The sequence below is a fragment of the Apiospora aurea genome (genome assembly GCF_038362705.1).
Source record: "Apiospora aurea strain CBS 24483 chromosome Unknown utg000003l_segment0_segment0, whole genome shotgun sequence".
Taxonomy (NCBI): Eukaryota; Fungi; Ascomycota; class Sordariomycetes; order Amphisphaeriales; family Apiosporaceae; genus Apiospora; species Apiospora aurea.
Genome location: NW_027117390.1, coordinates 905,722 through 923,513, shown reverse-complemented (window position 1 = coordinate 923,513; position 17,792 = coordinate 905,722). Strand labels below are relative to the sequence as shown.

At 45.3% G+C, this 17,792-nt stretch overlaps 4 protein-coding genes across 4 annotated transcripts; 1 reads left to right on the top strand and 3 right to left on the bottom strand.

The window, feature by feature from the left end:
- Window positions 1-7,764: 7,764 nt before the first annotated feature.
- Window positions 7,765-9,892, top strand: PG986_004123 (uncharacterized protein; the record flags this gene model as incomplete). The annotated part of the gene is made up of 2 exons (XM_066840345.1): window positions 7,765-8,029; window positions 8,088-9,892. 2 exons carry the CDS (start codon window positions 7,765-7,767, stop codon window positions 9,890-9,892), a joined length of 2,070 nt encoding a protein of 689 aa, XP_066702972.1.
- Window positions 9,893-10,408: 516 nt separating this feature from the next.
- On the bottom strand, window positions 10,409-12,443 carry PG986_004122 (SNF2 family N-terminal domain-containing protein; the record flags this gene model as incomplete). The annotated part of the gene is made up of 5 exons (XM_066840344.1): window positions 10,409-10,832; window positions 10,898-11,316; window positions 11,380-11,601; window positions 11,683-12,155; window positions 12,248-12,443. The coding sequence occupies 5 exons, from the start codon at window positions 12,441-12,443 to the stop codon at window positions 10,409-10,411; spliced, it is 1,734 nt and encodes a 577-aa protein (XP_066702971.1).
- Window positions 12,444-13,377: 934 nt separating this feature from the next.
- Window positions 13,378-13,731, bottom strand: PG986_004121 (uncharacterized protein; the record flags this gene model as incomplete). The annotated part of the gene is made up of 1 exon (XM_066840343.1): window positions 13,378-13,731. One exon carries the CDS (start codon window positions 13,729-13,731, stop codon window positions 13,378-13,380), a length of 354 nt encoding a protein of 117 aa, XP_066702970.1.
- A 3,012-nt stretch (window positions 13,732-16,743) lies between these two features.
- On the bottom strand, window positions 16,744-17,403 carry PG986_004120 (uncharacterized protein; the record flags this gene model as incomplete). The annotated part of the gene is made up of 1 exon (XM_066840342.1): window positions 16,744-17,403. The coding sequence occupies one exon, from the start codon at window positions 17,401-17,403 to the stop codon at window positions 16,744-16,746; it is 660 nt and encodes a 219-aa protein (XP_066702969.1).
- Window positions 17,404-17,792: the final 389 nt, after the last annotated feature.

Sequence of the window (17,792 nt, the reverse complement as noted above, 5' to 3'; positions counted from 1 at the left end):
GGGAAGCCTGCTGGTAACGTAAATGGTCGTATAACTCTTTTCTCGAGATTTTTCGTAATATACTCCTTTAAGGCTTATTCGTACTCCTAATTAAGTTTATATATAAGTATAAATAAAGGTTCCTTTTTATTTTTAAGGGGTATCTTATAATCCCACCGTGTATAAAGCGGTAAGCCTATCTTTAATTTCCTATTAAAGAGAGCTTCGAATTGCCGGTACTTTTCCGGTACAGTCGTCGTAACGTTCGGCTTAAGCTTTTTAGTAATGATATATGCCCTAAAGACTTTAAGTTTACTGGGGGGTCGCTTCTTGAACCGCTGCCCATCGACTAAACCTCTTCCTGGTGTATTCCATTAAAGTTAGCCTATTCTCCAATTAACTCTAGGATTATTTACTCGTAATTAGGGTATCCTTAAAATTATATCGTATCCTGCGACGTCCGTAATATTACACGTAATTCGTTTATAACGTCCTTCGATATTAATTAAAAGGTTCGCGATTTTTTTTTGTACGTTTTTATTATTATACGTTATAAGTCCTCTATTAACGGTTTTAAGTTGGTATAAGGCGTTTTTTTCCCTATTATTTTAAAGTTAAGCTATTAATGATTCGTAGTAAAATATAATTATTTTACGCTCCGCTATCTAGTAGCGCTCGGATAGTAACTTTTTTAATTTCGACTATTAATACGATATAATCGTGAATATCCTGGTTATTTGTTATTAAGCATAGGGATTTATTGTATTCCGTCGAGTATCGTTCTTTTATAACCGGCGGGAATCGTTTCCCGACTATTATAATAGGTTTCGTTCGTCGGCTATTTGTTAGTGGCGACGGATCTGTGCGTACGGTATCTTGTGGTCGTACGGTAGTAGCGGTGTTTAAAATTTTATTATTATAGTAGGTCCTTTAACCTGGGAGTTTTAAGTATTTTGGAAGTATTGTGCGCTTTTTTTAAACGTTTGGTAAGCTCGTGATTTCTTTTAAGCGTACTGTAAGCATTTGTCGTTAGTATAGTCCCTCTAGTCCTGTTTCTCTAGGTAGTATTTTCGGGGCTACTGTGGAGTCCTTTCGATTAGGAGGTAAGCTCGTCGGGGGGTTAAGTATGATCGTTTTAACCTTCCCGATAAAGTAATCGAAGTGTAACTACCTGATTAAGTGCTTGCTAATCCTTTTAAAAAACTACCCTTCTTCGAGCTTCTTTATTAAGTATTCGGTATAATTATCGTGGATATAACCGATCTAAACGAATAAGAAATAGTTATCGTATATTAGCGAAATTCGGGGATTGTCGCCGATAACGTAGTTTTTTTTACTCCTTATTTAAGTCCGTGTATAATAAATACTTGCCGCAGCTTTCGTAATTTAAAAAGTATAACTTTTAAGATCGCTAGCTATCCGTCAATATCTAGGTCTCGGGGCTTCGCTATTTTTACGGCGAGTTCGGGTATAGGTAATCTAACGAGCCGTTTAAAATCCTCTAGTCGGCGCTCGCCGCGGGCTAAGTTACTTTTCGGGCTTTTATTTTCGCTGCTGTTTTCGCTGTTTTCGTTATTATAAAAGGGTTATCGTTATACTATCGCGAGGGTATACGTAGTACTTTGCCGTCTAGGGGCTTTAAGGAATTATTTCGTCTCTTCTTTGTTTATTAAGTAATCGTGGTAACCATTATCGTAACAGGCTGTTTAGGATAGGCTGCCGTGGGGCACGTTTAGCGTACTGTTAACGCTGCCACCTTTAATAGCTATAGGGTTTAGTTAATTACTGGTAGTATTAACTTATCGCCTATCCGGGACTCTCCGGAAGTCTTTCTTCGGGGATCGGTAGTCTCGGGCGAAATATCCCTGTTTTTAATAATTGTAGCAGGTAACGTTTAATTTTTTATCGTGCTTATCGTATTTAGTGGCGTTAAGGTTTATAGGTTCACTGTGATAGCTATACGCTGTACTGCTCTTCGGTGGTATATTATAATAGTGACGTGGTCGTTTTATGTTAGTTTAGACTCGACTGGTCTATCGTTATTATCCGCCCTGCTTTTCGCGGCGTCGTTCGTATATACGAGTGTCGATCTTAATAGTAAGCTCTATATACGAAAGGAAATTATTAAGGGTATTAAGCCGGCTGAGTTCGTCCTTAACGTTTTCCTTTAACCCCCGGTAATATATTATAATCTTTATAGTTTCGGTATAGTTTAGTCGAGCTATAATACGTCGGAACTCGGCGATATAAAAAGCGGCTAATTTTTTTTATTTAAAAGTTTTTAACTCTTTTTTTGCCTGTCGCTTTTCGTCGGGATCCTGGAAAAGTAATTTAAGAGCTTATTCGAAGCTATCGTAGTTTTCGAAAATTCGTTATGCTTTTGCGCGGCATAGCTTAACTTATTAATCGTTTTCCACTAGTTCGTTCAGGTAGGGTTTAAACCAGGCGAGTACCTTACCTTTAAAAAACGAGGCAGCGTAAACAACTCGCTGAGTGGTATCTTAGAACGTTCCTTCGTAAAATCGTTAGTAGGCCTTGACTTAGATAAGGAATCCGCGGAGGTTTCTATTAATCCCGTCGAAGGCTGCTGGGGTACTAATCTTTATGCCTCCCTTGGGAGCAATAGGGGTCTGGATAATATTGGCGGCGGTACGGAGAAAGCGTATTTCTTTACGTAGCTCGTCGATGTCTGGTGTTTATCCTGGGGTACTTTTAGTTAAAAGTTTATTACGTTCTTTTTCGAGCTTAACGTAATAGTGCTAATAATTGGCGCTCTCCTGCTTAAGTTCTTTAATTCGTTTAGCCAACGCTTATCGGGTAGGGCCATCGTCGTTGTCGTCGCTGTCTACCTCCATCGCGGGGTCTCGATGAGAGGTGCTTACGGTGGTAGCAGGGGCCTTCCCGTAGCGAAGGGTATTGCTGGGTCCAGGTGTAGACATGGTTCCTGTAGGTGCTATTGCTCAAGGGTCTAGGTAGTGACTCGTAAAAATAAGAGTGATTAAAATGTAACGAACGCTATCTAGGTTTTAAAAGAAATCTAGTAAAACGTACTAGGGTTTATGTTTAGCAATACAAAAGAATATTTAAACGTGCGATAAAAGTCTACTCCTATCGATATAATATGTAATAACCGTAGGAACAAAAAGTGACTAAAATGCGTAAACTTAAGGGGATTCACAATAAAGTCGTTAAGGCTGTTTACTTTACTAATAGGTTAAATTAATGCTTAGATTAATTACTAAAGTAGAAAGTGTTTATTTAAAATACATAGGGAACGTCTATCGTTATATATCCAATCTCTCTTTTACTAATTCCTTTAGGTTTTATTAAATATCCGCGATCCAATATATTTTATCTTAGCTTGTATTAAATATCCGCGATCTAATATATCCCTACCTTATTTTTACATAACCAGTATTATCCTGCTATCTTTCCCTAGCTGTCTAGTCCGTACTGTCCAACTCGTGCTGTTTAACTCGTGCTGTTTTAAGGTAACTACGTCGGGTGCTACCTATCGTCGTTAGTGTTAATTATCATCGTAGCTTAATCGTCGTAGGTCTTTGCTAACTAGTAGGGTCGCGATGACTAGTGGAGCTTTACTAACTGATAGGGCTTCGCTAACTGGTGTGGCTTGGAATATTGCTAGGTCTTTGTGCAGGGTTTCGGGGTATCGTAGGGCCGTGCCGTAGGGTGGGTTCTGGGCCGCATGGTTGGGCCAGGTCGTAACAAAAGAGCCTTCATTATTAAGGAATTTTAATAGTTATAAAACGAAACAGTAAAAAGAAAGCGTTTAACGCTCGATAAAAGTAAAAATAAGGGTTCGTTAAAACGGAGAGCGACCGGTAAAAAGCGTTATAATATTTATAGCGAGATAAATTATAATACGTAAACATATAAAAAAGATATAAAATTAAGCGAAAAATCGGATAACGAGTAGTTTTAATTAATTTTAAGCGTTATAATTAAATTAATTTATATAAAAAGGTCGAGAAATAAAAAAGGTGCGTCGCTAAGTAATATACGTCGCGTAGTAGTAAACCACGTTACTATTTTTAATTATTAAAATAATGCTTTCTCTCTTTAATATATAACTATTAATAATATTATTATACCTTTTAAACTTAGCTCCCTTTTTATATAAATAATTTAATACATAAATTTATATTATTATTATATTTTATTTATTATTAAGAACGCTTTAAATATTAAAGATTATACTTTAAAGCTATTTTAAACTGATTAAATTATTAAATATTAAAGGTTTAAGCGTATAAATATAAAATAATAATTAAAAGAAACTTAGAAATAAATATATTAATATAAACTTTATTATTTAAAGGGTTTAATGTATTTAAAAGGGTAAGCTCAATATACTTAAGCTGCTACGGCGCACCTTAGAACAGGCCTTTAGTGGCCTTGCCAACCAGAGTGGGGCAAGGGCGTGCGAGAGATGGCCCGAGCGCCACCTGACTTTTCCCCACCTATTTAGATGAGGAAATCGTCCCGGCAAGGCTGGACCTTTTCCTTCTTTCCCTATCTTTTTCGGTTTTCCACAATAAAGCAATAACCTGTAGCCTTGCCTCCCGAATTGCTGCAACTGTGATAGTAACGAGGACCTTTAATAATTCCTAGGAATCGAGGTAATTTAAAACCGTTAAAAAAGATTAATTTAACTAGTATAAGCTTTTTATACTAATAAATTATATTCCGTCGTTAAACTTAATTAAGGAATAAAGCTTAAAACGCTTATAATTACTATTAAACTATTACCTCGTAAAAGCTTAATTATTACCGGCGATAAAATATCTTACTTAAAAAAGGTCGGATTAATCCTATATATAGTAATTATTATACGGCTTAACGTAGCCTTTACGGCCTCTCGATTAGTATAATTTAATATTAATTTAAAACCGGAGTACGAATATATAATTAATCGAGTACTCTATTATCTATATAAAATAAAATACCTAGCTCTTTAACTCGGGGGTATAAACGACTTCTTTATTACGAGCGATATATTATTTACTAATAACACCCTTAATTATAAAAGTTCTTAAGGATACGCTATTAAACTATTCGGCGGTATAATCGGCTAAAAAGCCGGCAAGTAAAATACCGTTATAATATTAATAATAAAAGCAAAGCTTCTTACCCTCGTCTTCGTTATAAAAAAAAGCCTCGTAATATAGCGATTAATTAAATAATTTAATATTAAACTTAATTAAAACAATATTATTATTTAATATAATAACTCTTAAATTATACGCTTAATTAATATCGAAATAGCCGTTTTATAAACTAAACTATAATACGTCGATATACACGATTACTAGCTCCGGTAAAAAGCTCGAGAAAAAAGGATTAAAATCGTTTACACGCCGGCGAAAAATATAATAACCGACGAGCTTATAAAGGCCCTTTTTATCGATTAATACTATACTTTTTATAGATAAATAGGGCTCGTAAACGTTAATAAGCAGCTAAAGAAACGGTAATTAAAGAAAGTTATATAAAAAAAATTAAAAGAACTCGAGAATTACTTTAAAAGAGGGGAGATCAACGTTTTAATTAAAGGTTTTATATTACTTTAAGCTTTAATTAAGCCTTTTCACCACTTAAAAATATACTATAATATATATTTATATTTATTCGGCGTATTATAATATACCTATTTATTTTAACCTACGCTTATATATACCTTTAATTACCTATTAATATACTTTAATATAATTATATAAAGCCTTTATTTATCCTAAGAGTATACTTAATATACTATAGTATAGGCGGCGTCTTAATATATGCTTATAATATACTTAATGTATATATTAAAGTGTATATATAATATTAATAATAAATACGTGGTGAGAAAAACTTAAAAGGGTGTATTAAATAAAGTAATTAATACTATTATATAAAAGTAACGGTATATTACCCGCCTTTATTAATAAATGGCCGAACTAGCTTTATAGGTATAAATTTATACTAAAATAATTAAACTAGACTAAATATATATAAACTATAATAATATATAATTCTACGCGTTTAATAATTATCGTTAAATCTTTAACCTACCGGCTAATCTTAAGTATTACCACCTACCTTAATACTTATTAAATAGGCCGGCGTATATCCTCAGCTTTATTAATATTATTAATAGCTCGAAGTATAATAACCCTTTTAAGCCTATTATTTATAAGTTTATTTATATTAATCGGCTAAAGCCTTAATACTAACTATACACTAGTAATAGTGCTAGAGGTAAAAGTAACCTTTTAAGCTTTATTTTAAACACGAAGGAAGTTTCCCTTTTTAATATAGCTATTATTAATAACGGCACACGTTAAATCGAGCTCCCTCCGAAACCTTCTTTTTAGCACCTTAAAATAATTAACATTTAAGGGTTAAAAAATATAGCTACTATATAGTAATAAATAGAGAAGCTAAACTTTAACCTTTAAAGCCGTTAATATAAAATCTTCGTTAATATAATTATTATAGCTGTTTAAAATTAATAATTTTTATTACTCGAGGTTATTAAATTAAGTAAGGAGAATAAACATTTTTTCAGCTATTTTAAAGCAGTAAGGTTAAAAGTTTACCTTTTAAAGGAAGCTTTAAAAGCTTAGCTTTTATAAATATAATTAACCTTATTATTATCTTAAAAAAACTATTACTACTATACCGATTAACCTTTAAAAATAATTAAAAAAGGTAGAAACTCTCCGAAAGTATTAATACACTTTAAAACGGTTACCTATTCGCGGTTAGCGGTGTTATTACGTATTAATAATTTATAGGTAATAAGTCCGATTATTATAATCTTTTTACTTATCGTTATTAATACTTTTATTTTATTAGCGTTAAACCTATAAATAAAGGGGATACTCGCGATAATTTTACTATTAAGCCGATTAAAAAAAAAGTGTACGGCCCCGTTTAAAGTATATACGAAACGCTGGAAATTTATCGCTTTAATACGTATAGTTTTAAAGGTTAAATAGCACTTTAAAAAACGGTTAATTTAACGCTTATTAATACGGTGCTTAACCCTTTTAACGAGTAAAAGGCGTTAAGCGTATATATAAAACAGCCGGTATATTAATATATAGTTTAAACCGGCTTAAAAAAGGCTTATTTTATAAGGAAAGTCTCTTCCTCTAAAGTAAAAAGCTAAAGGGCCTCGTACTTCTCCTTTTTAATAAAGTTCCCCTAAATTCGGCGGCCCAGGGTACGCCGGCTAATATTATAGTATTTAGCGACCTAAGCGACCGATAAGCTATTAAGAACGGCCTAGATAGCCTGCATAATGCGTTCTTCTTTACTAAGCATAGTATTAATAAAAAAAGGGAAAAAAGAGGAAGAGATTAATCTACTTCAATTAATAAACGAGTGAGATTTAACCCCTTTATATACTATTATTATTGCTTAAGGGCACTATAGTCATCTGAAATCAAGAGGGGGCGCGAGGGGGGGAGGGCGCCAGAGGGGGTTGCATCTTAATATCCAGGGTAGTCTCATGCTGCCAAATTCCAAGGTCCTCAGCAATCATCAGCTCATAGACCAGGTAGCAGCTATCTTCGATAGACGTGACAAGGAGTATCAACCTCTGCGCCAAGTTGTCGTAAGTGCTTTCCCCGACTTTGAACCCAATTCTTTGGTCATTTTACTAACTCTGTGTAGCGTCGAAGTGTTCTGGAATCCATCGCCAAGTCTCCGTCTACAGGCGAGGTTACTTGGATTTTCACCGATCAACAATCTTCGAGCCCCCTCGGATCTTCGGCAGCCATGGACTATCGACGCGCTGCCGAGAAGCGAAACTCTGTTTTCGTATCGGTCATTCTTCATTGCGCGCTCGACGAGAATCTGAGGAGGATATCCGGGGAGGATAGGGGTGCTGGTGCGAATAATACCAAGCTTACGGACCCAAACATTGTGCGGAGCATTAGGGAGGAGGAGGACATCTTCCACTTTCATGGCCCGAATGAGATTGAGATCGATGTGACATGTCGATCTCCCACCGAGGTGGCGAAAATGATAGTTGGGCACATCAGTAAGGCTTCCCGAGCACACACTGCTGGTTATGAAGTAATTGCTTAAACCTGTAATAGACAGTATTACCGAACAGCCACTCCAATCTTTAGATTCCCAGGAATCACTGGTCTCCTCGCTCCCACAGAGGTTTGCAGACATCAAAGGCTTCAAACACGTGTTTGTTAGCGACCTCCAAAAGGGCGCACCAGGTCAGGAAATCTCCCTACAATGTTGGTTGTTCAGTCGTCCCCGTCACCATGGCGGTGTACTATTCCTTCCCATCGGTGACAGTTCTGGGTCCATCCAGGCAGTTGCACTGCAATCTGAAATGGCTGGCTGGTCTGAATTGAAATCAATCAAACCTGAAACGAGTCTTCAGTTATCGGGTATCCTTTCACCAGGTCGAAATGGGAGCCTCGAGATCGCACTCCGCCAAGCATCGATAATCTCCAAGGCAACTGGTATGATCAACCCTGATATCCGTAAGGCCGGATTAGATATACTGGAGGCCACGAATACGGACCACGTACTCTCTCATAGGCATCTCTATCTCAGAAACCCTCTGATTCATGGCCTCAACCTTTACCGTTCTCATTGCTTTTCGGCTGTTCATGAGTGGCTCAAAGCCCACCAGTTTGTTGACTTCAGCGCCCCATTAGTCACACCCTCAATTCTCTACGAGCCGAGTTCTGCCATCCATATTTCCAACTTGAAAGCCAGAAAGCCACTGTTTCTGTCTCAATGCGCTGGATTTTATCTCGAAGCCGCTGCTCACGCCCATGATCGAGTCTACAACCTCGGTCCCAGCTTTCGAAATGAGAGTCGAACAAACCGTCACCTCATGGAATACTGGCACATCAAAGCCGAGCTTTGTTCGGGTGGATTGGACGACATCATTTGCCTAGTGGAGATATTCCTTCGCGATATCTTCGAAGCGGTACACGGGCATACGGAAACGGTGACCGCTCTTCTGGGAACCAAGTCCCCGGTCATACGTGTCCCGTTCGCACGTATTACATACCGTGAGGCTATAAAGCTGCTAGTAAGCTTGGGTCTAGAGATTTCCTTTAGCCAGAACATCTCGTCGAAAGCGGAGAGGCTCTTAACAGAACACTTCCATGGACCTGTCTGGGTGACTCATAAGCCCCGTGCTCTGGAACCATTTCCTTACTGTATCAATCCAGTTGACGACGAATTGACAATGACAGCGGACCTAATCTCACCTGACGGTTTTGGTGAGATATGCGGTGTTGCCGAGAAGTCTTTCACTAGAGAAGACCAAGTTGCCCAGGCGGATAAGTTATACATTACTTCAAAAAATGTTACCCAGTCTCAAGTCTGCCAGGATTGTGGTATCCGTGGACTAGCCTGTTGGCCGAAGCCTAGCTGGGCTGGCGATGACGCCAATGTCATCATGTGTTACTGGTGTAAGAGAAAATTCGAACAAGCTCCCCCAACGGACAAGGAACGACGGCGGTATATGAAAGAGAAATTCCACGGACTGATCAAGATACACTCGCAGGCGGGGATGACCTATCCTTCAACTAACACTATCGCCGCAGAGGAGATGGCTCCTTTGGACGCAACCGAGGATGATGCTCTACCGGCCGACGGTGCCTTGGTAGACTTAGCGGACGCGGATCTACAGCCCGCCGGCGATACGTTGCCCAACAGCAGCGCCTCCCGCGACGACAGCGAGGACAGCGAAGACAAAGCTTCAAACCACGGCAACGTTTTGAGTGACGGGGAGGACTCTGGCGATGGAGATGTTTCGGAGTATGATAATGATGCGAGCGATAATCATGAGCGTGTTGTGATGGCATTCATGTCTAAAAACAAGAAGCAAGGGGGCGCGCGGACTACCGGTACGAAAGAGACTTAGGAATGTTTCTTTTCTTTTTGGGAGCGACCCGTCGGTATACATATACAGCGTCGCAGCAGCGTACGTAGTAGCACATGTGACGTAGCGAGGAATATGAACTTTTACTCCCATGCAATTGCTCTGTTTATAATGTCCCTGTAATGCCAGGTCGGACCTGGAAAATGCCACGTGCAAAAGCCATGCGTGCTGCTAGAATACCTGAACCCTAAACGCCGTCCTATCATCCTTGACACAATCCTGATCACAGGAACTACACCCTGCTAGCCACCTTGACTAACGTCTACTTCGCACCAAAGATCTTGCACAACTCCTCGAACTTCAAGCCAGTAGTACCCGACTCGGATGTGCCCTGAATGAAATCCTGAACCTTCTTTTTCCGACGCTGGACCTCTTGCACGTCCTCCTCGATGGTGTTGACCATGATATAGCGAATAAGGCGCATAAATCAATCCTGGCCGATTCGGTTAATGAGCTCGGTGCACTGTCGCTCGGTGACCGGGTTCCAGAGAGGATCCATTAGGTAGACTGTGTCCGCGATGGGGAGTCTAACCCATGGCCGGCAACGCCGGTGGTACAGACGAGAACGTGGACGCTTGGATCATTGTTGAATGTATCAAGGATGGCCTTGCGCTTCTTGTGGGAGCTGCCGCCAGTCATGAGAATATGTTTGATGCCATGACGTTCGAGCTGCTGGGTAACCAGAACGAGGGGCTTGCTCCACTGGGAAAACACAATCGACTTGTAGGGGCGCTCGTGGGGATTGGCCTCTGTGAGCTTCTCCCGCAGTTGCAGGTCATGAACAAGCGCATCGACGCGGTGGATGCTCCACAGGGACTTGACGACGGCCTGGACGCGAGTGACACCGCCAACTTCCTTTTGCTCCCCATGGCACATGGAGCACTGGTCCTTGGGGTGCTTGCCTTTGGTGGAGAGGACGCGGCTCAAGATGTGTTGTAGTCGCCGGCACAGGTTGGACAAAGGATGCAGTGCTGGCAGGGGGCGCACCAGGCGATGACGTCTCCTTCTCCCTGATCTTTCAGGGGCTCACAACTAAAGTCGATGGGGTTCTGACAGGTTGTACAGGTTAGATGGAGCTCGTTGTCGTGGTTTTCTGTCATCTCTAGGAAAGAGTTGATCACCCACTGCGTCGGCTGTGACGGCACAAGGCCGTGGCTGTAGAGCTCGTCTTGTTTTGCAATGTCGACGACGTGGCGGTTGGCGACGTTAGAGTTGATAACGCCCAACGCCAGGCAGTATCTCAAGTCGTGGATCATGGTGAGGATATGATTGACCTTAGTATTGCTCCTACCAACGCTTCGACGAAAGTCCACATCTTTGGTCCGATAGATTGCCTCCTCTTCCGTGGACAGGGCTGTATTTGCCTGAAAGTAGGTGGTTGGCTGGACCGTGAGCCCCGACTCGCTCTTTGGCCGCCAGAGGGTGTAGTAATCGACCACGCGGGGTCAAATATCTGCAGCGCCTCTTACACCATTCTTGATTGGCGTCACCAGGAGTTCCATCCATTGCTTGCGCGTCTCAAAAGGCGGGGTGCACAAGAAACCAAATAAAGATGCCATATCGGCCGAGCCGTTGTTGACTGGCGTGGCGGTGACAGCCCAACGACGATCTCCTTTCAGGGAGGTGACCGCCTTGTACTTGCCAGTGGTGCTACCCTTGCTGGCGTTGGCCTCGTCGAGCACAATACGTCCCTAACGTATCTGGTGCAGAGGCGATGGCTTAATTCCTCGTTGCTGGTCGGAGTGGCCCTTGCGCAAGTTTTCGTAGGACACGAGGGTGATGTCATCCTGCTTGATAACGTCTGGGTCCCGGCATCCGTTGGCTTCACGATACATCCGGATCTTGAGAGCCAGGTCATCGGTGCCAGGCAACGTGGCGACGTGATCGGAGGCCTGGCTTTGCCATTGGTTAAGGAGGGAAGCTGGGGCAACGACGAGCGTAGGTCGTACTGTGCTGCCGGCGGTGGCAGCAGCCTTGTCACTGGGGACAAGAGACAGGCTGATGACGGTTTTGCCAAGGCCCATCTCGAAAGCCAAGATGCCGCCACGAACAACATCCGGTCGATCTTTTTGCTTGTGCTTGGTGAAGACGTTGCAGTACCGCGTGACAGTCTTGTCGCCGTTGGTAAACACCTGCTCCCGCCACATTGTGCGCCCTTCGACGCCAATGACGTTGAGCTGATTGTCTACCTGCTCTTTGTCGATAGGAAAGTCTTCCAGCTTTTTCATTCCGCGCAGGCCCTCGTCTTGGTATGGATAGAGAAGGGTCTTGATCAAGCCGCCAAGGTCAACGGCGGGGCGGGGGGTGGGGGAGAGAATATGTGGATGGAGAACTTACTGTCGGGATCAAGGTCGATGGCGCTTGTGGACGACGATCCGGCGGCCATACTTCTGGCTTGGGAGGACGACGCAACTTCCTGGCGGTGCTTGCCCTTGTCAAGCTTCTTGGGGACACGAGATGGAGTGGAGGGCTCGTTGTTGCCATCGTCACCCTCGGTCTTGATTGGGGCCTTGCGCTTGGAGGAAGGCAACATCGTGGCGCCGTGGAAGAAAGGTAGAGGGCAGAGACGTTGGTGACGGTGACGGGGAAGTGAGAAGTTGCACCAGGCTGGGGGATGCAGGTGGCAGTAACAGAAGGTTGGAAGTAGAAGGGGGTGGTGCCGCTGGTCTTGCGGCGAGAGGCAACGAGAAAATAACGTGACTGATTGACGGCGATTGCTGGTGGTTGCCGGCGCAGTGATGAAGGTGCTGGTGTTCCTGCTGCGAGAAGCAGCCGGAAAAAGGCTTGATTGACTGACGGCGGTTGCTTATTGTTGACACCGCAGAGAAGTAGGTGATGAAGGCGAAAGTGACAGCCGCAAAGGCTTGGTTGATTGATGGAGATTGTCTGCTGTCGCCGCGGGAGGGAGATATGTGGGGATGAAGGAGCAGCTGGTCTTGATGCGAAAGGCAGCCGGCCGGAAAGACTTGATTGACTGACAGTGGTTGCTTGTTGATGCCACCGCAGAGAAGTAGTAGGTAGGTGAGGGGAGGCTAGCGGACAACTGAAGGTGTGGAAAACTACAAATGGCGGGCACGTCAATCAAGGGTGCGGCGGAGCTCCCGCCCGCGCGAATGGAGACAATCGAGAGATGGATGGAGGGCCTGTGGTTAACGTAGGTGGTTTGTAATCACGAGCGGTATGTATTGTGTATTTATGTTAGCCTGCTCCTGCTATCAGAAGCTGGGAGATATAATTGTAGGTCCGGCCCTTGAAACAATGATAATGTTCGCAGGCCTGCAACACCACGACGCTGCAACAAATACATACATGCCTGGCCCTCTAAACTCTAAAAGTGGTCAGCCCTTCCCTCGGCAAGGAGTCCCCTTGCCCACTCGTGTCAAATATATCCCATTACACCGTAGGTATACCCGAGCCATCACCAAAAGTAAACATGAAATGCTGGTACCAAAAAGAGACAGAGGTTCCTAAAGCTCGCCGTCCTTATCGTCGTAACGATCCAGGCGCTCAAAGGCGTGAGCAATACTTCCCTGGCCGGTGCTGGTCTGGTTGCCTTTACCTTTTCGGGCTTTGGCGACGCGGCCAGGAGGGCGGCCGCGACCACGGGACGCTTTGGCGGCGGGCGCCGCTGCCGATGGCTCGCCAGGCGTTGTTTGGGGATCGGACTCCGGGGGCACGGTAAGAGGGGCCGAGGGCGTGGCGTGACTTCCAACATCAGGACCCGGTGGCTGGGCCGGGGCGACAGGGTCCACGGGTGCGTTGCCGCCGGGAGGCTGTCGACTTGGTGGATATGAAACTTGAGACTTATTAAAAGATAACATGATCTCTCGAAACTTGTTATACAAAGCGAACTCCTTTCTTGTTGGGACCTTGCTTTTCCACTTCCTACAGCACCAAGAGCACAGCTTGCCACTGCTCTGCTCACCCGCCTTGGGCCACTGACAAAGCCCACGCATCTCGTAGGCACGACAGACTTGGTCATCTGTGGTGGCTCAGGCCGTGCAATAAAGCTTGTAGGCGTCGGGCGTTTCCTTGCTCTGTTTCGTAGCAAGAAACTCGCTCCATTTCCGCCCAGTTGGGGGTTCTTGGGGACTGGGAGTATCGTGCTTGCCAGTAAATGGATACACGACGGATTGCTCAAACGAGTAGCAGTCCCAGCAGAGAATATCGCCTTCAGGCTGATTCGCATCAGACAGGTGCCAGTTGCGGTACCCAGTACAGTGGCACCGACTGCAAGGTGGGGTGTGGATGCCAGGGAAGCTCCAATGAATGTAGCGGAGGGGATCAAGTCCTTTGGTTGCAGTGCCCTTGCAAAAGTGGCAGATCATGCGGTTTTCGTGATGCTGCTCATCGACATGGGACCACTACGTGGATTGGCCAGTTTCGCCGCAGATGAGACAGGTGCGCTGAGACATGTCAACCTTGATTCTGTTGTCGTCCGCGCGAACAGCTCGTGCCTTGGCAAGTTCATCCAGACGTGTCTGAGGAGGGAGTTGCCGGTTGTTATGAATGTAGAAGGTGCTGCAGCTGCTGCAAAGAAACTTGTCGTCTTTTGCAGGGTCGGGATGACGAACCTTGATGCGACTATTCCGACCACAATGATCACATGGGGCATTGCAAGTACTCTGACAGGCCTGGTGAATCGGCCAAGCCCTGTTTAATCCCGTGGTGCTGAAGTCTGGCAAGTCCAACCCTTCGCGCATTTCTGACATGAACGCGATAACGTGGGGGGGGCATAAACTTAGGGGGGGGCTAGAAGGACGACAAATGTTAAGGTATAACATAAAAAGTCCTTCGATAACCATAGTAAACATCTCCTGGTCGTCAGAGGCGCCTTGGGAAGCGGGCAAGGATGGTTGGGCTAGATTGGGGCAGAGGCTGACGAGACGGAAATTGTACACAGCTCCCCCAGAACGTGCGGCGTCGTAGTGTTCTGACGGGTGTGTTGGTTGGTTGGGGCTGGTGATTTGGCAGATGTGTGTCAACACTCTGAATCGACCACCTCTCTTGGTAGTACTGGACCCTCCGTATACCGGAACGTCAGAGGCGTCTGATATACCACAACCACCGGCGTACACGGTCCTGGACCGGCCGTAGGGAAGAAGTTGGACGCGAGTCTTGCTTGGGGGTAAGGTGGTGACCACATCCAAATAAGTCAGCCAGAGAGGAGAACACATGGGAATAGGTGGCAGCTCCGCAAGATCGCCCCTCTCAAGGCCCGTCCTGCCAAGAACATGCTGGGTCTTGTGAGGCATGGAGTCGATCACACATTGAATGAGATGAATGGGGGTATTGATCTTGTATCGGAAGTATCTCATGACAAGAGAGCTGATAGGACAAAGGGTATGGGAATCGAGTGTTCGACTCATGAACTCGGCATCTTCCATGTTGCGAACGAAAGCAACAATGCGCGAAAGGAGTTGTGCAAGCAAGCGACGACAACGAGCCATAGCCTCGTCATCCGCGGGCACGGAGTAAATGGTGTTGATTTGGGCCATGCAATCTGCAAATGACTGGCGTTCTTGTGGGGGGGAATTGAGGATGACTGCCACTTGATCCGGGGAGGGGGGAACGAGTATCGAGGGGCAATGTTTCGATGACATCGTCCAAGTTGGAGACGTCCGAGACAGCGTCCGATTCGGCTTCGGAGAGGTCTTCGGACAAGACATCAGAAACCACGTCTGAGAGGGCGTCCGACTCGGCTTGCGAGCCTGGAACCGAGTCGGTAGTGTAAGTGGAGTTCTGGGAAGCGAGGTTTGCAAATGTCAATGGAGGGTTGGATTGAACAGGGTCTGCTGAAGAGGAAGGCTTTAGAGACTGGCTGCTGGTAGGAGTTGCCTGCTGCCGTGAGGACACAAGCCGTTGAGAGAATGCCTGGTGCTGGTTAGCTAAAATATATATTGTCTGGGTGGTGAGAGTGTGCATACCTTGAAGCCAGTCTGAATCACTGGGATGGTGACCTTGGCTGGCTGGGTGCCCTGGCCCTGTGATGTCTGTGACGCAGGCTGAGCCGACGATGGAGGAGTGAAAGATGCACCGAGAGACTGGCCAACTGGTGTGCTCCCGGAAGGAGTCCCCGCGGGCAAGGGCGAGAAGAAGGAATCAATTGTCTAGTTCCTGTTTGATGCTGTCGCGGGAGTCGCGAGGTTGGGTCGGCTGCTCCGCCGACTTCTGGGATTGGGAGATGACGGGGAGCTATCAAATTAGCAACAGTCAGTACCAGGAATTTGGACATACGGATCTCTGATGATTCCGCTTCCCGTTTTCCGGCGCCATGCCAAGAGGCGAGGATGCGGCGGCTGATGAACAATCTCTGGAGAAGAGGGTGGTGGTGAGATCGAGGTAGCCAGATGACAAGCTTGAGGTATGCTTGGAAAGATACCTGTCATTTCGTCCACAGTTATTCCACGCCACCTGGTTACCCCATTGGCAGCCACACCGCGACTAATCCATTATCCCACTGTCAGTCATGCGCTGGTGACCTTGCCGGCCACATTTATCCCACAGCATACTGGCCCAGCCTCGTTGTCCAACTAGACCATTGTCCAGATACCCACACACCAACTCCCCAGCTAACAACGGACGCTCTAGTTGACGAGGAGAATTTCCTCCATGTTTATGCTGACACTATCGTAGTATAAGCATCCATACGCTGAGTTATGTTTGAACGGCCCCTAGTATCGACCGGGCCAATCCCCATGATCCTGCTCATACTTCCCGGTAAGACTGCTTACCTAGCCCCTTTTTAATGCCCATCCCGATATCATCGTACGTTTGTTACAGCCATTCATCTGATTGTTCTCCCGGAATCGAACAATGACACTTGGGCCGGATTAATCAACCTGCTTCCTCATTGGCCCCGAGTAGTACTCCGGGTACGACGCCCGGTATCCCAGCAGAGACTCCCCAATCCACTTCCCCAAAACGACCATGAAGCCCCGACTGATCCACCAGTTCACCCAATTCGGAATCCCCGGCACCGGGATGGCAAGCGGCCCATCGACACTCCAAAGAAACAGCTCGAGCTGAAAGAGACTGGGCTCCGTCTTCTGGACGCGGCAGTCCTCGAGGTACCCGAAGAAGTTGCGGAAGAACCGGTGCTCCATCTCGGCATCCTGCGACTCCGGGTCGAGCCCGATATCCACCACCAGATCCTCGTCCACGCTGGCGTTCTCGAAGCGGTGGAACAGGCCGGCCTGGAGCGTAATGTGCGGGTCGCCCCCGCGCATGACGACCCGGCGCTTCGACGCCTCGGGGTGCGTCGGCTGGTACCAGACCCCGGTCCCGGAGACGCACCGGAACCGCTCCGTCTGGAACAGGTGCAGGTGCAGCGGCGGGTTGAACATGGAGCCCGTGGGGATGCTGTGCCGTACGAAGTACTCTGACCCGGGCGGGGAAAACTCCTGCCAGGACTTGTCGTCTTCGTAGTAGAGGCGCGCCTGTGATGCCGTGTTGCGGCGGGGTGGGTTGCTGCACCGCATGAAGGAGAGCATGGTGGACAGAGCTGTTTAAATTGAAATGGGTGATTTGCTTGGTGCCTGGTCGGCTAACTTTCGCTTTTGGGCAAAATAAATGACCGAATGGTTGGAAAATAACTCCTCACGAACATGAGTGGGAAAGGAGACAAATTTGAGGCGGTTGTCGGTTAATTAGGGGTGTTGGAGTTTGTCCCAGGTAGCCGAAAATGAGCGGGCGTTTCTCTTGGCTTACTAGGAGCCCAGCCAATGACTTACTGTTCGCTCAGCCGCAGCCGCACTAGCTAAACGAAATGCGCAGCAAAGCTGAACTGCTGAACTGGATGCCAGCACACACTGGACGCGACGGTTACAAGAAAATCCCAAAAGTCAATCAGGAAACCCACGTAAGCGCTATATATCTTCTT